The 25414-nt window shown below is 37.3% G+C and overlaps 2 protein-coding genes across 6 annotated transcripts in view; both read right to left on the reverse strand.

The window, feature by feature from the left end:
• Positions 1-18899, reverse strand: part of vps13b (vacuolar protein sorting 13 homolog B) — a 333331-nt gene extending 314432 nt beyond the window's left edge. For 3 of the 4 annotated variants that reach the window (XM_016670633.1, XM_007550475.2, XM_016670636.1), the window contains exons 1-4: positions 18782-18899; positions 16924-17077; positions 15660-15803; positions 1228-1345 (exon numbers count right to left, since the gene is read on the reverse strand). In XM_016670633.1, the coding sequence (XP_016526119.1) occupies positions 1228-1345; positions 15660-15803; positions 16924-17070 (409 nt within the window). In that variant the 5' untranslated portion in view covers positions 17071-17077; positions 18782-18899. Of the gene's footprint in view, positions 1-1227; positions 1346-15659; positions 15804-16923; positions 17078-18672; positions 18736-18781 lie in introns of those variants that run through there. The other variant, XM_016670634.1, reaches the window with a different exon arrangement.
• Positions 18900-22427: 3528 nt separating this feature from the next.
• osr2 (odd-skipped related transciption factor 2) overlaps positions 22428-25414 on the reverse strand; it is a 4272-nt gene continuing 1285 nt past the window's right edge. The window contains exons 2-4 of one of the 2 annotated variants that reach the window (XM_007550479.2): positions 23768-24448; positions 23358-23457; positions 22428-23047 (exon numbers count right to left, since the gene is read on the reverse strand). In XM_007550479.2, coding sequence (XP_007550541.1) covers positions 22865-23047; positions 23358-23457; positions 23768-24414 — 930 coding nt within the window. In that variant the 5' untranslated portion in view covers positions 24415-24448 and the 3' untranslated portion in view covers positions 22428-22864. The remainder of the gene's footprint in view (positions 23048-23357; positions 23458-23767; positions 24449-25414) is intronic. The other variant, XM_007550480.2, reaches the window with a different exon arrangement.

Below are 25414 nucleotides of genomic sequence, written 5' to 3' on the forward strand. Positions count from 1 at the left end.
TTGTTGGAAGATGTTTTCACTGGCAAAGTTTTGGTTGTTTCTGTGCTGTAGCTTCATAAGAAACATTAATGTTGCAAAATAGAGTTTAGTGATAGCTGGGAGTCTTCTCTGTTTACTTTAAAAGTTGCTTTACAGAACGTTACATTGTGCACATTAATATTCTGCAAGTAGTCAGGTTTAAAACAAGTACATACTCGTTCAGTACACATCCATAACGAATGAACATATTTTCAGTACTTCCTGGGTCGCTGGGAGCGATGTTTTGTTGTAGACTTGGAGCCATCAGAGACACTGCGACTCTGATGATATTTTAACACAAAAATATGTGCAAAAGCAACAAAATCTATCCATACCATGAGAACTTCTTATGTTCTCATGGTTTACAGAACACAATTAAGTCAACTAATGTGCTTTGTCTTTGCTTTTAGAAACCAAGTGTTCTGACACATTTGGTTTGTATCTTATTCTTACAAAAATATCCAGTCTGAGTCATAGCAGGCTAGTTTTACCGTAGCTACCTTTTAACCTCTACCTTTTAATTAGGAAGCCAGGGATTACGGCATTCATCTGCTTCCTTGCTATTATTGAGCTCCTTTAGCCTCTGACCCCAGTTGTCTCTATTGCCTGTAATGGGTTACAACATGGACCAGTGGTGGAATAGTGTTATACGTGCACATAAATGAACACTGATACTCTAAAAATCCTAGACACACAAAGTGGAACAAAGGCACACATTCACATACTCCAAAGAGATTACTTGGAGGCAGGCACCGTAGGGGATGCTGGGGTGTGGGGGCACCCTGCTTTAACAGCTGGGGAGAGATATTATCTCATAACATCAGGCATGGAAATGGATCCTCCCCTGATAAAACCAGTCAGGAGTATAAGTTCGTAGATTCAGGCCTACTAGGGCTCTGGGAGTTAACCTTTGGATGGTACAGTGATCTGGCTCCTATATCTTACAGCTCACTGCTTTTACCCTGTCTTTGTTAAATAATTATTCTGTAATCTCCTATTTTCCACCTTCTACTTTAAGTTAAGCATACCCTGCCCCTAGAAAATGTGTTGTCTCAGAGATCATGTTTAAGGACAATATAATTAGAGATATTTTAACACAAAAATGAATATTAATACAAAACATCCTGTTTTATGTTTTTATGCTTCATTAAACAAAATAAAGCATAAAAAAACTAATGTCCTCATTGGGAAAAGAAAACAACTAGTTACCTGGTGGTAGGTCTGGATCGCTGGGAGCTGCTTGTTGGAGACGGCGAGGTTTTGTTGTAGACTTGGAGCCATCAGACACACTGCGACTGGTGGAGCTGGAGCAGCTGTCATGGTCATCCTAAGCAAGCAAACAATCAAACAAACAAAAAAAGAGGATGGTCAAATTAATACAGCATCAAACCAAAAACTTTTAATTCAAGCATAAAATAATCAGGTCAAAGTTTTCACAATGGTGATATGTTCATCGTGCCTAAATGTGCACCTGTGAACATTGAGCACAGCTCAATTTGGACATCTGCGGTTCAATCAATCAATCAATCAAATTTTATTTGTATAGCACATTTCAGCAGCAAGGCATTTCAAAGTGCTTTACATAATTAAAATACAAACAGCATGTGACATTGAATAAACAATGAGAAAGAGAGATTTTAAGAAAAAGAAACAGTGAGAAAGAGAGATAAAAAGAAATTAAACTAAAGATAGAGATTTAAAAAAACAAAAACACCGAGCTGCACGAGCAGAGCGAACGCGGTGGATTTGACTCCTACCTTGATGAATTCTAAAAGAAACATGGATCCTCATTCTCACAGGGGGTTAATATAAATTACTTAAAAAAAAATAAAAGCACCCAAAGATGGCACAAGTCAACAGCACATGTCACCTATCATAAAAACATGGCATGTTAAGATCAGAAATTCAAGACTCTCTAGGTGTGTTTAATAGATACCAAAACAATTATCTCAGAGGATAAGGCTGCAAAGAAACATAATGAGTCAAAATTTTCATTAAATTAGGAAAAAAAAATTCTTGAGTAAAAAAACTCCCTCATGCCAACAGGACTTGTGTTACTTTATATACAAATAAAACAGCAGACAAAGAGTAGAGATGTCAGAAGATTCAAGCCAAAGAACGTCAGTCATAAGGGCCCACTTTGTTAACAAGACAGATATAAAACTAATCAAAGCAAATATTTACCAATTTGAATTTTAATGATTAAAAATGAAAATGGTAATTTAATTATTCTACCACTGTGTCACCTCTATAAGAGTGTTTCCAAAAAAGGCTCTGATGTGTCAACTAAAATTCTGCAGGAGTTTATTGAAATAATTTAAACTAATTTTATGGAGTTCATACAGACAGACTTATGTTCCCTGTGGATCTCAATCTCACCATTTAATGAACTGTTTCTAGTCGGTAATGGAAGAGAAATAGGAAAACATGCAAGGAATGAGGAAAGACATGCATATATTTCATTAGGCTTATACTTATTTGTCACTGGGAATTTAAACAAATATATAAATTCTGTTTCCTTAATTAAGTAAAATAATATGACTTGCCAGAAAATGCATCAAACAAGAAATGATTTCATTGGATCAAATTGACAGCAAAAATCCAACATGGTTTCACTACTACAACTGTCTCTTCAACAGTTATCTGACAAAAGGAGTTTATATTAAAATACTTGGAGGGGTGGGAAACTCTAAAATACATTTTTAACAAATTTAAAACCTCTGGAAAGCTGGATGTCAAGGTAAAGGAGCTTAACTCAGCAAGCTAAAAGTTCAGTATGGTATTGATTAAGAGGTTACCACAGCACTGTAACCTTTCCACTGTTCATCAGGGTGGTAAGTTAGTTGGACAATCTGGACAAAGAAAGAGAGGATCACATATGTTTGGTATTTACATGTCTCAGTCGTTTCTCTTTACACTAACCAGAACAACACTGAATGTGTCACAATGAAGTGTATTCGGGTACTTCAAGGACATTACACCTCACTCTAAAATACTCAAGAAAATAAAAACCCAATGCTCTCAAGTTACACACCGATTCATCCACATTCATTTTCTCTCAGTGCATCAATAGTAAACAGAGGGTAAGATTATAAAAATGTTATCAGGTCAGGAATTAATATTCATATGTGGGAAGTAATTAAATTGCTGTTCAATACTGACAAACATAAATTTGCCAACACTAACAAATAAGTGTCAGGTGTGTAATGATAAAATATATCCAGGTAAAAAAAAATAAACAAACAGTAGGCTTATAAAAATCCCTCACATTTTGCAGCATTTAGTTCACAATACGCTATGTGATTAGATAAGAATTAGAAACAGTCTGCCTTTCTCTGAGACTCATATCTATACCTAAAGGAATGCAAAACCCTCCAAGCCCACATAGTACATTGAGTTCAAGAGCTTGGACTGCCACTACAGATCAAGACTTCCAAATTTGGAAGTAGTGCAATTAAGCACTCAATGTCACTGTGGGCAGTGAGCAATTCTCCAGAGGTGAAAAATGCCTTTTCAGAGGGAAGCCCTGGGACAAATGAAGCCTGCTTCAGCTGCTGCCATGTAAACTGATCCCAGCAATGCCAAAGCTGTGTACAGGACAGGGAATAAGGCATGGAAAGATAAAGAAAGAGAGAGAGACAGACACACACAAAAAAACAGGAAAGGGGGTTACTATCCTACAGGCATGTCAACTTAGTTGTTAAGTTAAGATGACGGTAGTAAGAAAGGAAAGGGTCAACAAAAAACAATGGGATAAGTGGAAAAATAATACAGTGAGAAAAAAGTGAGCTGACTAGGCTGAGAGAAGCGGGGAGTTACCGGACCTTAGAGATTGGAAGACTACAGGGAAAAGAAAATTAAAAAGCCTCCAAAAGTGTGAGTGACAGACGAGAGGAACCCCCTACGCAGAGGGTAAGTGGGCACTAGAGTAGGCATGTCTGGCACAAGAGGGTCATACGTGACCTGTGTCCGCAAACAGACGGTTCACTCAATCATAGACCAGTAGGGACCAGTAGTACCCTCAACTCATATGGTTGTCTAAGTGTTAATGCCTAAGCTCAACCACCTCCTGCTATTAGGAACCACACACTGCAGGAGGTAAGTAAACAAACTAGAGGAAGCTCAGATACTAGGAACGAAGTATGCACCTGTCATTGAATATTGTGTGCAAACTTGCATACAGCTTGCTGGATTAAAAAACTCTGTACCCGTTAGAGAAGTTTACAATTTTTCCCTCGTGTTTTATTGACCTTCAAGAATCTAGATTGTACAGTTTAGGCTTTGCATGCACAAATAGAAACTGCTGTCAGAAAAAGTGTGATTGGTATAGCTCTATTTGTTTCGATAAAAACTAACATCTTTAAGTGTTTAATTAGTCAAGCTTTCAAGGTCAAGCAAAATTTTGAGCAGACATATTTCTTTAATTATATGTTTCAGAGAAGATTTTCCATACTTGTTTGTATTATAATATACAAGACCTATTGCAATTTCCTGTCATCTGCAGCCTTCTCCTTGACATTCAGTGTAAGAAAACTTTGTTGGGAAAAATTAAAAAAGGCATTTTTTTTCTAATACAAAACAAAACAGTTTTTATTGGACACATAAAAATTAACAAGAATTGGAAGCATATTACCTTTTTGTCAGAAACTGCTTGATCTTTGAAATCAAAACATTTTTGAAACTGGTCAATTTCATAAAGTTTTCCCAGATTAATAAGAGCATGCAGACCATTGCTGAATAAACATACTCTGTTACTGTTGCTTTTTCTCTGCAGGTTGCTGGAAAACTTATGCTGACATCAAAGCAGCAGGACTTCAGACTGAAGGCCAGACAGGGAAAGGCAAACGCCTAAAGAGTGAGAAAATAAATATGGAAACCCAATAGCTCCTTATCTCAGACAGGACCCCTCCTTCTCCAAGACACTCGCATACATAAACAGAGACACATGGATCCACACTGAATCTGACAAATACACATCCTGTCTACTGCTTACGACATCTACCGTTTTGATGTAAGTTCATACAATCAAACTATTTAGATGGTGACAAAATAGTCAAGTAGTCACTCATTTGTATTCAATCCATTGAAATTGTTTAAGATTAGTAATTTCATTGTACATTTTCATTGACATGAAAATGTCATTGACATGAAAATGTGAATTAAATTTTAGCAGAAACAAAAATGAACTCATCAGTGTAGCCTCAAGTGACCTTCTCTTCAACGTCCATTCCAACACACCCATCTGCTCAGTTAAAAATTGGCTGCGAATGACTTAATGAAACTCTAACAAATGTAGGAAGTAAAAGAACTGTGATAAAAGATGGGATTGAATGCAAGGGTTTTTTAAGTAGAAGTACCACAAGACAGAATAACTACAAAAATGTTGCTCTCCGTCCTCAGATTGAAGTTGACTTTTAACTACAAAACTGTTCAGTAACCCGTATTCAGATGCAACCACACTACATTAGGGACGTATACCTGGAGTGAACACCTTGCTTACAACCCAACACACAACTGTATGTGAACATTCTCACAGGGAAGCTAAATATAAAGACCCAGACTCTAAAAACCCCTGTGAAGCAGCTGGAATCCATGGCAGATTGGAGGGATTAGAGACTGAAATCAGCCATGATGAATGTAACATTGTGTGACATTCTGAGTAATTATCTCAATGAAAACAGCTCATTACAAAATGTGCTCTCCTCCTGCTGCTTTCTTCCTCTGCTCTAGGATCCAAGTTAATTACAGGGAGAGGAAATCTCAATTTAAAGTGACTGAAATAAAAAATTCTAATAAAGAACTGAAATGTACACGATGTACATCACATACACTGAGCCTTCCTTTATTAGTCATCTTTCTTTCAGCAAATAAAAACGAATTCATGAAAAATAAAGTCAGTTTAAAAAACTCAATTGATTTAACTTTTCAAACAGTGAAAAACAGCAATAAAAACAAATTTTCAACAACGGTTATTTTTATGCCAACTATGTTGCAAGTAATCTTTAAGAAAAAATACACTTCTTGTGGCCATTGACAAAAATCTGTGTTCAAGTAAACATTTTCCTCATAAACTATTTTAAGCACTTATAATAACATAGTTGTGTATACTAACTCAAATGTCAAGTCAGTGAGAATAGATTACATAGAACTCCATTTGTAACAGGTTTATATGTTCAAATTAAATTTGGCAAATAAGTATGCAATGTCAGTCTTGTGTTTTTTTAAATGGCTATTACAAAAAGAATTTAGTATTCATGAAGAAGTTGTTTCAATTACAAACTGCAGTTTTAATTCCAGAGAAATTGACAAACTAAAAGAGCATGCAGCATGTTGAGGAGGGCAGACTGATAAAAATGATGAGAGGAAGTATATTTACATAAGTGAATTCTGGAAAGAAAGAAAAAAGAAACACCGCTGATGATGTCATGTTGTACAACTCAGCCAAGAATACCTCCGCATGCCAAAGTGAAATTGGCTTTGTTTAATATCTGACTTCAACATGCCCAGAATAACTAATAAATCTAAGTTACAGAGCAGATTAATAGGCTCACAACATAACATTCTAGTTTTTAATGAGACAACTTCCCCAATATTATCCACACATGAAAAGCTACTGTTTCACTGCAGAAGGGACTGAAAAAAAGATTTTGAATATATTTGAATGCTAATTTTAAAGTTGATGTCTGTAACCTGTTTAGGAACCCTATAATTTTTTTTTAAAAGACGGGGTTAAAAAAATGTTAACACTTTATAATGTGCAATGAGGGCAGTCAGAAGTCTTAAACTAGGGCTAAATCCCATAAACCTCAAAGAAAGGAAAATAAGAGAGAAAATGCTGTTTATCCCATCACCACAAGTCTTAGTGGAGGCGTTAAATGTGAAAACATAGTGAAACAAACTAAACCAACATTGGTAACTTTTTTCATCCTGGCAAAACCAGGATCAAATTTGAATCCAGATGCACAGAACTTGTGGAACAACATAAATCTGAAAGCTGATGAAACAGGGAAAATATATTTCTAAGTTTGAAAAACAGGTTGTTGTTTTTTTTATTAAATCATCTAGTAAAAAAAAAAAACATATGAGTGTGTACTTAACTCAGTGTGTCACTGCTCAGTTCACTGTTTAACGTGTTAGAAATTCTCATAGAAGTAGTGTACACCAGCTGTACATCATATAAATTGAAAGGAATATTACACAACACCAAAATAAAATTTCAATGACGTTGTCTGTTCATTATTGGTTCTCTGGCACAATCCATCAGAAGCCTAAGCAGCAACACCCAGATTTCCCCTTTCCACGCCACTTGGGCCAACTCTTCCGAGGGAATCCCAAGGTGTTCCCAGGGCAGTCAAGAAACATAATCCCTCGAGAGTGTTCCTGGTCTTCCTCTGGATTACCTCCCAATGAGATATACCCAAAATCCCTCTCCAGGGAAGCACCCAGGAGCTATCCTAACCAGATGCCCAAGCCACCTCAACTGGCCTCAACAGTCTCTTCTGGATGACTGAGTTTCTCACTCCATTTCCAAGGAGCCCAGAAACCCTGCAGAGCAAACTCCTTTCAGCCACTTGAATCTCCAGTCTAGTTCTTTCGGTCACTACTCGGAGTTTGTGTCTACAGATAAGGGTAGGAACTTAGATTGACCAGTAAATTGAGAGCTTTACCGTTTGAGTCAGCTCTCATTACCATGACAGATCGGTACAGCGCTCAAATTACTGCAGATGCAGCACCAATCCATCTATCCATCTCCCACTCCATTTTTCTCTCCCTTGAGAACAAAGCATGCAGATACTGAAACTGTGCTTTGGGTAGGATCTCGTGCCCGAACCAAAGAAAGCACTCAAGACCATGGTTTCAGACTTCAAGGTATTGGTTTTCATTCTAACTGCTTCACATTCAGCTGAGAACCACTCAAGTGAAGGCTGTAAATCATGGTCTGATGAAGCCAAGAGAACAGATACTCAATGTTGAGGCCACCAAACTGGCTGCACCTAGAAGTTATCATGAAGGTTATGAACCAGTGACAAAGCACAACATTGGTGGAATCCAACTCTTACCCGAAAATAGTTTGAACTACTGCCAACAATGCAGACCAAGCTCTGATACTTGCCATGAAGGGATTTAACAGTGTCAGGGGCCTGGAAGCCAGAACTCTCCAGAAGCCCCTAGAAGACTCCCCGAGGGACACTGTCCAACGCCTTCTCCATGAACATGTAAACTGGTTGGATGCACTCCTATGCACTCTCCAGGGCCCTGCTGAGAGTGTGGAGCTGGTCCAATGTTCCATGAACAGGATGAATCCGAGATTCAGCTATTCTGCAGACCGTCTTCTCCAGATCCCCAAAATAGACCTTACCAGGGAGGATTAGGAGTGCAAGTTTCTTGTAGTTGGAACACACCCTGCAGTCCTTCTTTTTAAACCTGAGGAACACCACCCCTGGTCTGCCAATCCAGGGAAACTGTCCACGATGTCCTTGTGACATAGCAGAGGCACGTCAACCAACACCACCCTACAACATCCAAAGTCTAAAGAAACTCCGGGCTAATCTCATCCACCCCCGGGGCCCTGCCACCGATACATTTTTTAACCAAATCAGTGACTTCAGCCTGACCCAAAGTCCCAAGTCTCGACTTCCTCACTGGAAAACATGCCAGTGGGACCGAGGATGTGGGATTGCATCCTGACACATCAACTAAAATTACACAAAATTGTTCATCTTGTGTCCGAAGAGCAGGACTTGAGAATTTTAAGCAACCTGCTCTGATCCTCTTCTTTGAAATTTTTAACATGTATAAAGATGTGTTGTAAATAAACACCAGGCCCCATTACAACAGCTTAGTTTGACACTGATGTGACACTACTTTTCTATTATTTGCAATGTAAAAGAGCAGGTTAATTAAAACTCTGATAATAGTTTCCTTGGAAACAGTGGGTTGTTCTGACATTTTTAAAACGATTTGTTACCAAAATGGGTAGCAAATCACTACGTACATATGTGCACAATATTCATAGTCTGTGCATATTTATGAAGTACTTTTGCAAGTAGTGCTGCCCCACTTAATCAGATATTTTTCATCATCTAGATTTGGTAAATTACGAGAAAACAGAACATAAATGTACATTTTACAAATGTGATTATTAAAATAATATAAAACAATACTATTTTTAAGAAATGAATAGTTGCACACACAATAATGAAGGACAATTGAAGACCTAATACAAAAGAAGAAAAAAATTAGACATCAGAAAAGAAAAATCACAAAAAGGAAAAAAGCACAATAGAAGTCAAAGAAAAATGCAAAAAGAGGGGTACATTTTTCCAGATTAAGATCTGAGAAGCAATGGTCCTGTAGATGTTTCCATCAGCTAACCACAAGCCAAGGCTGAGCATGTGAGGCATGTGACTTCCACTGGTACATTCACTCTGCAATGCCAATAACGGCAATGTGTTGGTTACATTAAAACACTACAATAAGTCTTGATATACAAAGAAGCTTACAAAAAAAAACTTCAGACTTAAAGGTTTAATATTAACACAACAAGCATTCATTAGAAAATGTTTTAGTTTTAACCTGGTTTCTATTTATTCATAAAACTTACTAGTTGTCTTCCATGAATTTATCACTCAAATGATAAGAATTTTAAACTTTAAAAAGTTTCCAAAGGAAAAAAGATTCCAAATATTTGTTTTGGACATCAGCCTTTTTATTTTAGTGAAGTGACAACACAGGATCTAAGTTTAACAAAAAACTAAACTAGACATTTATATGTTTAAATAAAACTATAAATTTCTCAAACTTTTTCCTATGATGTCAAACAAAACACTAAGACACATTATGCAAGACATAAGCTCCCTTTGAACAATGTAAGCATCAGGCTCCTTGTACAGTGTAAGCAGTGGCTGAAGCTACTTTGACAACTTAATTACACATGTGAGGTGCAGCTGGACGGAACAAACTGTAGTAAGAGTCAATGTTCTGAAACCAGCAAGATAAAATAAATCAGACAAATGAAATAGGAGAGGAATTTCCATCAGTGTCAGGAAATACCACTCCCAACTAAGACGATGTTTCAATACCCAGACTGAAAGAAGTATTTGCTCAGCACTTCTGCAGCACCAGCACAAGCTTCAGCACAAGCTCTACGCTTAAAAATAAACCCAAAACAAATCCGAGACCAGGACTCTGGCTTTAGAGTAGACATATTGCTTCAGAAATATAAATAAGCAATTTCCACACCACTGTAGAAAGTGAGATGACCTGGACATACTGTGAATGAGACACGACAGGAAAGAACCTCCATGCCAAGGCAATGAAGAGTATAAAATATTTTTTATTTAAAACACACTCAGTGGTTGTCATTTTTACTTTATATATGAGCTAATAGTTCCAAACTGCAACATATCTCTGACAGAACAAAGTATCACTTGAGTAAACATTCAGCTTAATTGAAGGCAACTGTTTCTTAAAGTACAATATCAGACAGAACAGCGAACATGTAATAAGAGTAATAAGGTCAGAAGAGAGGCCGCTCTGGTCCGGATGGCTTGAGAGCAGGGATTAAACCGTGGAACAACAGCATCCTGCCCAAAGTGCATTGATCATTGCTTGACTTACTGAATACAGGAAGCTACTGGGATGATTTTTTTCCACCAGCTTCTTTCCTGCTACAAGAAGTTTTCAGAAGGAAAAATTGTTTCATGCCACCAAAAACCCAAATTCTACCAGATTTCCATGACCAAACTAGTTCTTATTCTGAATGTTCCACTTCTTGGTATCTGAGCTAATCAAAATTTTCATTTTATTGTTTTTTTTCCTACTTACCTGTTATGATAAAAAAAATAACTAGATTTTGGGATATTTTGTGCTTAAGACAAAGTTATTTTTGCTTTCTTATAAACAGCAATTAAATATAAACTCTTCTGTGCTGAAACAAAAGAAGATAGCTTATCCCTTGTCCAGAGTCTTGTCGACTTTTGATCACTTCATTTGGAGAAATATTCCCTGATTTCAAAACTTTGACTTAAGTGGCACTTGTAATTCCAGCCTCCAGTGTGAGACCAGATTACAGATTCAACCTCCAGATCAACATCAAAACAGCCATAAGATGTTATCTGTCTGAAGCAAAAATCCAAAACCTCATAACAATTGCCTCTGCAGCAATACCCCTTGAGACAGTTGGTTATGCACACGCGGGTGCGCAATTCAGGTCCATGCAGTGCAAGAGGAAGTTTTGAGACTGTGCGTTCACACCAGGAGCAGTGAATTTTTCAAATTTAAATGCAATAGTTTAATTTGATTGTTAAAATGTAGTTATTGGAGCCAGAGTCAGAGGTTTTTATCACTGTGAGGAAATGTTACATTTATTCACCGTTTGATGTATGACGGCTGGATGTGGAATTTCTGTTCCAAGTAAAAATTAAATTTAGTTGAATAAGTCATTTTAAAAAATTGACAGGTAAAAATAGACTGCGATTATATACTTTTTTCTTTACCTCGTCAGTCAAAATGACAGACAAGAAAAAAGTCTAGTACAATCTCCATCAGATACATTAACTAAAACATAAAGCTTAATTGCAAAATAAATTAAATGAAACAGGGACTTTCACTTAGGATTTTTGGAAGTTAAGGGAATAACTCTTTTGAGACTGCTTTTTTTTTAGTACTTTAACCCACTAAAGCAAGAATGTTTTACAGTGTTTATGTTCTGAGGTACAAATAGAAACAATCTCAGCTTTCCAGGATTGTGTATCATTAACCAGTTTTGAGTTTGAAAGAACCAGATCTGCTGTAACGGCTTCAGCTGCTGCTGTAGCCGTATGCCTGCGCTTCGCTCCTAAGGTGAGTAAACATGGAAGTCTAAATTAGCAGAAGCTTTTTTCTTTTTTTTTAATACAGTTGTTTCTTTCCATATGATTTCAAATTACTACATAAATGATACAGTGTAGTCAAAGTGATTGTAATGTTTTTTGAGAGGGGGTTGCCTATGGTATCCTCCGAAATACTGTATTCAAGCAGTCCTTTATGGTACAATGTTGGACACATTGATATTGACAACTGCAATTTGATATATTGTGCAGCGAGTCATCTTGACACAATAAACATTACTAGTATTTATAGACTGTCAGTCTATAAACACAAAAGTTTTGGTTTTACACATTATGAATTCAACCTCAAAAGACAGGTGTAAAGTCTCAGTGTAGGACAACAAATGTTTTAAGACCTTTGGAAACAAAATGTGAAATAAATATAATAATGTAATAAATTTAGCATCTAAGAATAAACTAGCAAGCCTTTGTCTATTAGGAGAAGGATTCAGTTTTAGAATAGTAGCTTAGGCTTTTTGGGGGAAGTCCTGAATAAGGGGTTTCCTAATTCACATGCATTACCCATTATTTAGGAGCAATGAGGTTTGGTGGTGTAAAACCCTAAAAATAGTTTGGAAGGAATTTAACAGAGGAAGGGAACGCATGCCAAACCAACAAGTCTCAAAGGCACCTCCCCAAATCATCTTGAGGCAAAGCATCAATCAAAAACTCCACATCAGTGGCAAATTCACTCAGTGGTCATAAAACTCCACAGATCAAGCAGCAAGCTGAGCCAAAACCAGAAAGGCTCTGCTCAGTAAACCCAAGTCCTTATCACTGTCTCATAAAAAATAAAGAGGGTCTTAGAATATTATGTTGTAACTGCTGTCCAGCAAGTTCCTCTCTGCCTTTGCTGATCACGGCTTATCTTGAACATCTGGGGCAATTTACCATGTTGCAGAGGGGAAAAAATGCAAGTTAAAAAAACTCCATCAAGGTACGCCTTCAGACTTTCAATTAAAATTGTGTAATGTTGGGGATTTAGGTTACTATGTCAACAAGCAACAAACTCAGAAGGCAAGTCTGAAAAGAAAAACAAAGAAAAACAAGGTAAATTGTTGTACAAATAGTGTAATGCCATTTTCATAAGTGAACCTTGGAAAAATTATATTTTACATGTTCAAAAAAAAAAAGCACAAACAATAAAGTGTAATTAATTTATCACAGGTAACTTTTCTTTTATAAAATGTTTGCTTAATTTATGTTTAACCTACCAGCAGTTTGTAAACTTAAAGCTAAAGAAAATGGACAAAATCCTTACCATTCTTTCTGTACTACAATCCTTGTTACACTGTATTTCAAGCAATTACACTGTCAGCAGGAGCTGTAATCTCCTATTGCTGCTAAATGCCCAAGTTTCCACATTTTCTGGAAACCACAGTCATGAGCTGCTCATGCTGCTGTGCAGATGGACCCTATTGGCCAATCTCAATATCCCTAATATTACCCGGTTCCTCTCGGGAGGAAACATGAACATTCAAAAGGTCTAAATAATTCCGGTCAAATTACGTGGCCTTTAATGAACTACAAAAGATGTGCGGATGTTTTTACAGGCCAGAGCTCAGGCTTTAACGGTAATTATGAAAACAAACCATATTAATGATATCATTTATCATTTCCACACATTGGCGGTGTGAGGCCTACCACAAGGTTCCACTGGACAAAAGAAACACTAGTGATTGTCTAAACAAAACGTAAGATTTTCCATACACACTTGAGATTATGCAGTTCTTTTCAAAATCCTTTGGGCCGTTGTGCAAATTGCGCGAGAGCTCCAGGGTGAAATGTCAAGGCCCATCTGTTGCATGAACCTATGCCAAACAAGCTCCCTGCATCCAATCAGAATATGATTACAATTCAATGTATATCAACATTAGATGGAACTATATATACAAAGATTCACTAAATTCTTTATTATTTATTCTTGTTATGATCTTATAATTATCCTCATTAATACAATCACAGCTTTAATAAGAAAAACAAGCTGGCCTCATGTTCTTGGGTTAAAACCCAGTAGTCAGCCTCCTACCTCCCAGACAGGGGAGAAGTGCAGGGCTTCATTTAAATTCCACATGTTTGAAAGATTTCTCCTGTAAGTCTGGCTTTACTCCAAATTATGTCTCTTGGGTTCGCATACCACTGAATAATTTGTCCAAATGTCATTTGCAATTCCCCAAAATCTTCTCTTTACCCAAAGCCTTTCAGAAAACATCTGTAACAAATAGTTGTTTTGAGAATACATCAGTGCTGTTACTGGTACATGACCTAAAGCTGTGTACGAAGCATTAAAACAAGTCTAAATTTCCATAGAACTGGAAACGTGATAGCATGAGCAGTAGCCACCTGCATAGAATGATATTTACCATTAGTTCTGGGGAGCTCAAACTCATGTGTTACAAATCATTTTGCTGCTGCCTATATAATTAGCTGTAATTGACTTCCCTTGAAATGTGTTTCTTCTGGGACATCTGGCCTTGAAACTTCAGCCTTCCCATATAAGGGGCCAGCTCTGAGCTGCATTTGGAATTTTATAACCAGCATGGGTGGCAAACATGAGTCCAGAAAAATCTAAAAAAAATTGTATTCAAGACAACTGCTTTTACATCACTGAACTTCAAAACTAAAAAGATTTATGACTACAGAAACTATAAAACATTATCTCAGCATCTGAAGTGTGTAAATGCAATATTGCGAAAAAAAGGCATTTTAATGGCATCAAACTGATTGAATGGTGAAACCACAAACCATGTTGGACATGATACTCTTGAGAAACCTAATAAGACAAAATCAGCTGTTTTGGTTTCATTTAAAGGAGTACTTTCTAAATAATTCTTAATGATGCTGGGTGAAGTACTTGTGAGTACTTGGCAAAATCTGCTTCTTGAATCAGGTAAGACTTCTCATAAAAAAAAAACAGTTTTTTTTCCTTGTGAAAAAAAACTATCTAATGAGGGGTAAATATCTTATGTATTATTGTAACAATCCATTGTATTACAGTCTAGGTGAACTCTTTAGTTGATTCAAACCTTACCAGTATTTTATTTTTAACTTTAAAAAGTACATTCCCCTCCATACAGCATCTTTATTACTACACACAATTGCTTACATATCTGAGAGTGGGCATATCCCACCACTTACAAGTTGAGTCTGTCAGCAGTTTTAAAAAGGTCCATTTTCATGTATTTCACTGTTGTACTGCAGGTATAGAAAAATGAACAGATGAACAGGAAGAAATGCAGCTCCAGCTGATTCCTAGTAGGACACAGTCAACAATCTTGGGGTACACCAATAGATGCAATACCATGGATGCTGAATTGGCAAAACTAGCAGGATTGTGTTGTGGTAATGTTTAAATTGCATGAAATAATCCAATTCTAAGAAACATCTGATATGGATTTCTGAAATGGCAGAAATTTGCTGTCAATTCTCAGAGCCTTGCTCAGAGCAAATGCTAGCTTGTATCTGCTCTGATTACTGTCTGCTTCAGGTGATATCATTTCTGCCATCTCCTCACTACTAAAGATATACAGAGACCTTGACGCAGCAGTCCAGGGTTTGTATATTTCCCCTTTGTGTCAAGAAGGGGGAAAGGTGTATAAAGAAGCTGCATTTGAAACACCAATTACAATTTTTGGAAACATTAAGATAAATGTATAAGGGAGTTTTATTTTAGCATACAGTGAACCTTAAATAACAAGACTTTCTGGTCAGTGCTATTTCAGCCCAGACATCAGTTTAACTAAAAAAATATGTTTCTCATAAAGAACTCACCTGCGCTCCATCTTTTAACTTGAGGATGCACTCCATTGTGTTGATGGTGATGACAACAGGCTCTGAGCCCAGCTTGGTCCAGGGTACATGAATCCGTAGCTCATGGATATGGCCACTCATGAATGTAAATGGTAACTTCAACTCCTGGAAAAAGACAAAGAAATAAAAAAATACAAACAATTGTTAAAATAAGAGTTAGAGCAATATTTAACTGCATTCCAAGCAGTCCTTCATGATATAAAAATTTCACCCATGAATTTTGCATGGACAATATATTGGCGATATATTGTGCAGCCTAAAGTTCATCGTCTAGAGGGACAACGATGCTAAAAATACAGAATGTTAGAATGGCCATGAGCTAAACTTGAAAACTGCTACTTACTTTCTTATCTGACTGAGCTTGAGCCATTTAGCAAATGACAAAAAAAGACACACTCTAGAAATGCAAAGCTGTTAGAAACATACCAAAAGACTTGCACCTATAACTGTAACAATGTGTTTGAGCAGTTACCTCCATAGAATCCATCTGGACTTCAATTGAAAAATGACTGTGATCACATTGTAAATTAGTGGGGTACAGCCAGCTCCCATTTGACGCCACAGAGTTGAAATGCAATCACACAGTAATATTAAACCCATTTCTCTAAAACTATCCCTATATTGAAGAATTGTTCATCGTCTTGATGGCTCCAGGTCATTACTATTTTATTTCATTTTGTGGTTATAAAGTTCCTCTTGGAAACTCACTTGAATGTTATTTTGTCCTTCTTGTTCAATGCAATCAATGCATTCATTATATCAACACTCTACATAATTGTACATGAGTGTGTGTACACAGCTTTCTAAACTTCCAGGCCACTTTATCAGGTCAATTACTGGAAAATGAACAATTTGCTTTCTTTACTTTCTTTCATAAGCAGCAACAGGTTTGAGATACAGAATTAAAACACAACTGTAATAAAGACTAGTGACGTTAAGTGCAAATATACCAAAAAAGCAGTTAGTTTTTCCTTAAATTCACTTGATAATGAGGTGACTCAGGTACCTGCACTCAACCACTTTACTCAAGGCATATTTCTTTATTTATGCTGTTTGTTGCATAATCTTCTAAGCTATATTTTCTCAGACAAATTCAATGTTATGTTTACAACTTGTTTGGACCTCTGACAGTGTGGCAGATATTACTGTGGAGCACTGTAGTAAAATATGGAGTCCATCTTAATCAATGTTCAGAAAAGCACAAGTTCTACTTAGCATACATTACCTGTTCCAGCACATCCAGTTTCAGGTCCAGCTTGCTGAGCACCACATCCCCTCCCCATAGAGAAAGCTGTAGGTCAGATGGCTTCAGGTTCTTTATGTACTTGTTCACATAGCTCATCAAGAGCGGCGTGACGTAGGACTCCAGCATCTTTTCACTGTATTGGACACAAGTCAAAGGCTCAGTAAAACACTACAATGTCAGGCAATAATGGTGTTCATTTGTAGAATTTTGTACCAGTCACTGGGGTGATAAGGATTGGTGTAGAGAGCAATTTAAGCTCTACATCCCAGGAAATTTTAGAGCGCTTCGTGCGTCCTTCTGCTCCCAAGATTTATGACAATTTCATTTTCCTGCAGGACTTGATGTCTAACTCACACTGTCTGAAGTACAAGCATTTGAAAACTACAATAAGAAATTGTTTTTTTAATGACAGAAAATGGAAACACTTTCTTAACATCAAGATATAAAAATATGACTACATACTCTATTTTTGTTATGATGGGCTTGTCCATTAATCTCATGAAACAGGGAAAAAGAGGTTGCTCTGGTGCCTATCTCCAACGGTCATTGGGTAAGAGGCAGGGTACAGATTGTCAGTCTATCACAAGAGACACACTGGACATACTCATTCACACACACAACTAAGGGCAATTTACAAACACAGTTTAACCCAACAGTTATGTCTTTTGGGCTATTGGAGGGAGTTTGTGTACCCAGAGAAAACACACATGCGTTGGGAGAACCTGCAAACTCCATTCAAAAAGAACCTAGGCCTGATTTGAACCTACTTGCTGCAAATAAACAGCTATTCTCTAAACAATAAGAGTTCAAATAGCTGATGACTGGAATAAAGTACAGGAACATTAAACAACTGGACTTTGGAAGTACAGCACTCAACTAAAATGTATATTCATAGTTGAGAACGAATTTAAAATAAATTCATTTAAGTATATAGGATGTTCAAAATTTGTTTAAAGCATGTAGGTTTAATGTGTTCTCAAGAGTTACTTGTATGATTAAATACCATACTTTTGACATATTTATGCAATTTAACGTGTGTGATAGTCTTGTATGTTTTTTTGTTGGTTCGTTTGTTTTTTTGTGAAAAATAGTCATGCCCGATAGAAAACTACTGATGGTATGGATATGGGCGCATTACTAAAGCCTGAAATTAGGTATTGGTAACAGCAGAAATCCTCATTTTAATAGCTACCGAACAGAAGTAAAGGCGTATACTAATTAGGTAAAATAATGTAAGGTGCGTCACTAAAGGCAGTACTTCGGTATATCTGAAAAATACAGAATGGAAGGAAGCTAATTAAAGATACTGGCCACACCTGTGTTTTTTCTGCAGTTAAAACTCCAAATATCTAGGGTCTTTTATACGCAGATAACATAACATTTTTGTGAATATTAACGGCGTATTCCCATTTGCTTCATATCAAAATGTACCAAACACTTGTCATTCTCCGTTTAAAGATGAATTTTATAAAATATTTAGCTGCACAAACTCTTGTTTACGTGTTAACTTTTCGCAAATTAAACTTTCACAGTCGTTTAACGTGAGAGCTAATGCAGCTTTTCCTTGCGAAATGCAACAACAGAGAACCAATACTACCAATTAGCAACCTATATTTCAAAATGATAGAGACATAAACATAACTAAAGTGCTCTGTAACCTCAAGTTTAACTTACTAAGGAGCAATTCCCGATAGTGAGATAGAGAAAGGCTAGCTATGCTAACCCTACCTGTCATTAAAGCAGCTTCGTACTCTGCCCACAAATGTTCAGCTGCGGCAAAGAAAAGACACCCTAAAACAAAAACATTGAAGGTTTACACAAAAAATAAGATTCTTACTTGATTCCAGCTTCTGTCCACCCACTATTTCTTGAATTCACCGTTTCTCCTGTCAGCTACATCCCATAGCGGCTACAGCTCAAACGTCATCTGTAAACACCAACGCGGCTTCCGTATGACAAGCGTTGCCTTTGCGTTCGTGGGAAAAGAGCCTTTCCCAAAGCAGTTTACACATTCAGCAACTGAGACAACCAAAACGCTATGAATCTGTCAATAGATTATTTGTTTCTTCTGTGGTTAGCACAAGGTGCTTTTATGCTCTTAAAACATTTATTAGATTACCGATTTTAAAGCCCGTTCAAAGATTCAATGCACTTACGGTTGATCAACATCATGTAGTATTAGATTAAAATAGTAAATATTAATAGTTGGATTTTATAAATTGAATGTATCATAAAACACAACTGTGATAAACATCTACAGCTATTTAAAAAACAAAAACAAAAAAAAAACAAGACACAACCTACAGTCAAAATGTGCATAAGGAGACAACCCTGTTTAAAGTTATTCCCTTTAAAGAAACGCCCGACTTTTCTACAAAGTAATCAAACTCTTCAACATTAGTTTATCCCCTATATAATTGTTTTCTACTTGTTTTGGTATTTTGTTATAAAATGCTGTTTAATTCATATATAATCTACCCGCCCAAACACTTGCAAGCCTCAACAACCACATGCTTCATTTGACGTCACATGAGGCATAAGACAACTGACCAACTGCTCTTTTGAGTGCGTCCATTTGTATTTTTCTTCTGTTGGTTTTCTACTTAATTAATTAAAAGAAAAATAATCAAACTCATTTTTTCTGTTAGCTGTATTTTCTTCTGCTCTGTATTTCTCCAGCAAGCTGATATTTGAGAGCAGTGCTTTAATCTCCAGAAGATTTGATAACTTTAGGATCTAGGTCAAATCTATCAAAGATTTAGTGTTTATCAAAGCCAACTGATCAGGTTGGTTAAGTTTGTAGTTTTCACCCTCAGTGCGCATTTCAGTAGGAATCCTGCAGTAGAAATACAAACTTTATTATCTAGCAATGTTTTTTGTTTGTTTGTTTGTTTGTTTGTTTGTTTGTTTGTTTGTTTGTTTGTTTGTTTGTTTTTTATCAAAATTTTACATTTGCAAGTGAAAAAATAGTGGATGGTATATTCATTCCTATTCTTCACTAAATCATCTGTTTTTGTAACACTTTGAGTTTAAAGGAACATGAAAGAGATAAGTCATTATAGATAGATAGATAGATAGATAGATAGATAGATAGATAGATAGATAGATAGATAGATAGATAGATAGATAGATAGATAGATAGATAGATAGATAGATANGTAGGCTAGCTGAAGATTTTATGAATGAAAAAAGAATAATGTTGCTGAATAAATATTAGACATTGCACTGGAGAGACACATACTGACATAATATAAAAATATTATTAAATAGCAAAATAAAATAGAGAAGAAATATTTAAAACATTGTTTTGGGGGCACCTTTGTAGAAATTCGTTAATACTTAAACCATTTGAATAATTCTTCTTAAACTTCTCCTTTTATACTGCCGTTGAACGGTGTTTCTTCTTTTTTTTTCTGTGAATCAAACTAGAAATGTTATCATATCTCAAATTTCAATGGGCTGTCGCAGGTGCAATCCGCATTTTTTATTTTATTTTATTTATTTTTATTTATTTTTTTTGGTACGGGTTCCTTATTCCCCCCGGAGTGTTTCCCACCCTCTTTCTCTGTCTAAAGAGTCAGGAAAATCTGCGTAAGGTCATATAAAGATAGGAAGGCAGAGCAGCGGCTCCCATTGGCCTGCAGGCAGCGCAGCCGCTAACCTGTCAGTTAGATAAGGCTTACAGAGGACACAGTCAACGGAATCCGTCCCCGAATGTCCACGCACTGTTAACTGCGTCCTGGAAGAAAGTCATTCATCAGGTTGTTTTTAAAATCCACTCGGCGTTTTGTTTTGCTTTAGTATTATTATTATATTGGTCATTATTTATTTCATTTATTTATTTATTTATTTATTTAGTGATCCTCACGCAGAGTTGTAAGGCATATGTTTCATGGAAACCCCTGCAGTTGTTTTTTATTTGTTTGTTCGTTTTTTGCCTCGCGCATCAATGTTAACAATAAACTGCTGCGAGTTACACACATGTTCTCCAAAAATTGTATTCATCCATCCAAAATTTTGGAATTCGATACAAGGCGGTATTTTCTCAGACTTATATAATTTGGTAATAGATAAACCACCCCTGGAAAGAGGAACCAGCTCCCCAGCGACTGCACGCACGAGCAGATGGATGGCTGGATGGATGGATGGATGGATGGATGGATGGATGGATGGATGGATTTATGACAAACCTTATAACAAAATATCTAGGTTTGTAACAAGATCGCTTCGCTTGCTTGTGCCTACTTTAAAAAAAAAAGGGAAAAGAGGCATGATGTAAATGTGTAAGATTCCATCCAGACTAAATTTGATCTGGAGGCAGTCATAAAACGGAAAAAACCTGCAAACCATTGAAATATACATATTGCCAACATAATAATAATAATAATAATAATAATAATAATAATAATAATAATAATAATAATAATAATAATAACATAGTCGTTTTATTATTGTTGCTGCTGCTGCTGCATGAATACTATTTTAATAAAATAATCTAAAATCTTCACCTTATAGGTAACTTTTTTCCTTGTTGCTGTAGGATAAGTTCGATTCTATTGTCTTCTGGGAAATAACGAAAAATCCTGATCCACAGCCTGCATCAAGATGTTCCTCCCCCTCCAAGCAAAAAAAAAATAAAAAATGAACATGGTGTTAGATGCATGTTGTTGTTGCTGTCGCTTTAATCAGACTGTATTTGCGAGCGCCTTAAAGATACAAGCCATTTTTCAAGTAGTTGCTTCAGGTTTCAGCTCAGTCAATAAGACTGAGTGACAATATATAAATATAAAGACTGAGTGACATCAACTCATCCTATTACAGACCAGACTCTGATGGTTGTTGTGTGGCTGCGGTCAAAGTTTAGCTGGATGAAATCCAAAGTCTGTCAACAGGAAACAACCGCCGCTGGAGCGTCCATTGGTTGTCGTGTCATTGGAAAAAAAAAAGCCCTCTCATATTAATGGCTCAAGAGGTCTTGCATTAACCTAATGGAGGTGCGTTCTAAATTATTTTAAGTTTGATTTTGCAGGAACCACAAGGCTTCCGTAGGAGACCGGCCTGTCTACAATGTGTATTAACATGCTTCTGGTGCAGGCTCTTCCTTCTTCCGCTTAGCATGTCAATAATGTAATCAGAGGTGCATGATTCAGATAAAGACGTGATACGGCTGTTAATGCTCCTAATATACTTATCAGCCTCTGGAAGATAATATCAGAGCCTCGTGATTCAGACACTTATGAAGACCACCAGCTGCTCTAATTAAACATGTAATTCCTATTATCAGTCTTCAGCTTGAAGTCGTCCAGATTGCCATGTTCTGTGCGCTGCCTGCCGATTCATAGAGAAGGAACTCCAACGATCCGTCACATTGGAATAGGTGAATCGTCTTCAACACATATTTGCCTTTATTTTATTTTATTTTATTTATTTATTTATTTCTGCATTTCCTCCGAAATGCGTGAAATAAAAACAGGACGAAATTATACACGTGTCATGAAAATATTTATTTCTAAAATACAATTTAACATACTTTAAACTTATGACGTTTTTGACAATTTTATTATTTCAAGGTCAGAAAAAGGAAATAATAATAAAAAAAACCAACACTTTTTTATTATTATTATTATTTATTTTTTTTTACACAGTCTTCATATTTACAGGTGCCGGGGAAGCTGGGTGTTATTTTTGTCGTGGCTACTTTGGATTATCCTTGAGGTGCAAACAAATCCTGTCGGTGAAATTGCGCAGCGAGGCAGCAACGTTGTCCTGCTTCGAAAAGTCTCTTTGATGACCAAAAAAAAAGAAAAAAAAGAAGAAGAAGAAGAAGAAAAAGAAAAAGAAAAAAAAGTCGGTGAGCTTCCCGCCGAGTTTTGTTTGTCCCCCACTGTTTTTTGGTTTATTTTTATTAGTCTGTGCAGGCCTAGTAGTCCTGATGTGGGCTGTGCGTCAAACTGTGCCGTCGCAAGTCACAGTTGCGCCGAAACACCTTTCCGCAGCGGCCACAGCTGTAGGGCTTGATGTCTGTATGGGTGAGAAGGTGAGTTTTCAGGTTACTTCTTTGATTAAAGGTTCTTCCGCATGTGGGGCATTTGTGGGGGGACTCCTGTTTAGATTTAAAGCAAGCAAAGGATTATTCCCTTTAATTGTATAGCTCAGATGTATTCTTTCAGACATCCAAATACACTAACATATCAGCTTTTACGATTGCAAGCTCCTAATGACAATTTTATGGGTTAATTTTTACGCTTTAATCAGAACACAGGCCAAAATGCAGTAGTTTTATTTATTTTATTATTTATTTATTTATTTATTTAAAAAACGACTAATCCACATCCCCCAGGCATGCAAGCATACACAGAATCATGATGTTTGAGCATTTCAGGTCAGGGTCATGCGTAGTATTTTGAGCTTACCTGCATGTGTAGGGTTTTATGGACGGCTAGGGTGCGGGACTGACAGAATCCCTTCCCACATTCTTGACATTTGAAAGGTTTTTCCTTGGAGTGGATATATCTGTGGAAAAAAAAAGAAGTGGCACTTCATCAGGGTCTGGATGGATTTGCGTAAAAACAAAACAAACAAACAAAACACACACACACACACACACACACACACACACACACACACATTTAGAATGCAAAAAATAATTTAAAAAATGAACAAATATATATAAGGTTTTAGCGCATTCGTGTAAACAGAAACAAAGTCAAGGCTGTAGACCTATTAATAGTGCAGAAGAATTTATGTTTTGAAAGAAACAATGAGCTGAAAACAGAGTGGATTGATGCTGCAGGTAGGAGGTTTTGCCAGAGCGCCGTCTCACCTGTGGTCTCTCAGGTGGTCCTGTCTCCTAAAGGCCTTGTGACAAATATCACAGGTGTACGGCCGCTCGTCCGTGTGGGTCCTCTCGTGGATGAGCAGGTTGTAGGACTTGGTGAAATGCCTGCCGCAGAACTTGCAAATAAACTCCTTTTTGGTCTTGGACGGAAGTCTGCCCCGGGTGGGTTTTCTGTCGGGGGACAGCTTGCTCAGCTCGGAGATGGTCCCCCCTAGTCCCGACGCCAGCTTTGCCAGGTCCGCGGCCTTCGGCGGGTCCTCCTGAGTGGCAGCGAGGGCCAAGTTGGCAAAGTCAAACCTGGGTCTGTCCTTGTGATGTGGGGGGATGCCGTGCGTGACGACGGCCTGTTTCGGATGGAAGAGCTGCGCGGCCGCCGTGAAGGGCAACGCCGGGAAGGGGATCCTGGGGTCCACCAAACCTTGGGCGGCCGCCGTGATCGTCGACCTCAGTCCTTGCATGTGCGGATAGCCAAGAGTCCAGTGGTTCATGTGCATGGTCTGCACCGCACTCAGCCCGTACAGTCCCTGCAGCTGGTCAGCGGGGAAAGTGTTGACGGCCTGCAGGAAGGAGTAGTTGGTGAGCTGGAGGGCTGGGTGCAGCGGGATCGGAGCGTGCAGGGCTTTGCTCCCCATTTCGGCTCAGACCTCTTGGAGGACGCTGGAAACCCTGCGGGAGACGAAAAAAAAAGAAAAAAAAAAAGTTAAGCAGCGAAAGTTGTGAGTTAACGCCAAGCTCAGGGTGAGTAATTATGTGGCTGTCACAAATCAGAAACACGGCTATTTCATGGCTTTTAAATAACTAAACATGACGACAAAAAATGATGTAATAACCTACATGTAAAAAAAACAAAAAACCCAACAACAACAAAAACCCCGGAAACATCTGTAGCCAAAAGGAAATTTGAATTAGCGTCTATTTTCTAATTAATCAGATAAGCATAATGAACAACCTGCTTATTTTTTTTAAACCGTAGCCAGATTTACGCCCACACATTAAACATTTTAACGCGATGAGCGCACCGCGTCTCTAAATAATTCCATCAAAGAAAAATCACTCATCGAAACTGTAATAGGCCAACATCAAGAAGGTGTAAGACGCGTCGCTCATCTGGCTTCAATTATCACAGCAAAACAGGGATTTCAGATCACACTGAGTGACGCACTACGTGTCAGGAGGCGTAATTGATGAGACTGCTCTAAGTGCTTCTCCACTCACAAACAAGTGTTCTTGTTAAATTCGTGGAAGAGGGATTTTTTTTTTAATTTTTTTTTTTTTGCCTGCAGAGTTTCAGAGATTTGAAAAGAAAACCGAATATGAATTAAAAGAAAATAATGATAAAAATAAACAGCTTTGACGCCTTGCATGAATGCATCTCTGATTTTACTGGAGTTGATAGGTTTTAGTTGAAAGAGAATATTATGTATTTTTATTTATTAAATGTAGTCCATGTTTATATATGGCGTGCCCCCCCCCACCACCACCACCACACCCCTATCTTGGCAACCTCCTGGCATTTACAGGCCAACATTTCACAGAACCATATTTGCCAGTAATAAAAAGCGACCTGCCTCCGTATTAACGTGGGACAGACGAGGTGAGCTGGACAGGATTGGCCTCCTTTCTTTCTTGTTT

Source organism: Poecilia formosa, unplaced genomic scaffold (assembly GCF_000485575.1).
Source record: "Poecilia formosa unplaced genomic scaffold, Poecilia_formosa-5.1.2 Scaffold36, whole genome shotgun sequence".
Classification (NCBI taxonomy): Eukaryota; Metazoa; Chordata; class Actinopteri; order Cyprinodontiformes; family Poeciliidae; genus Poecilia; species Poecilia formosa.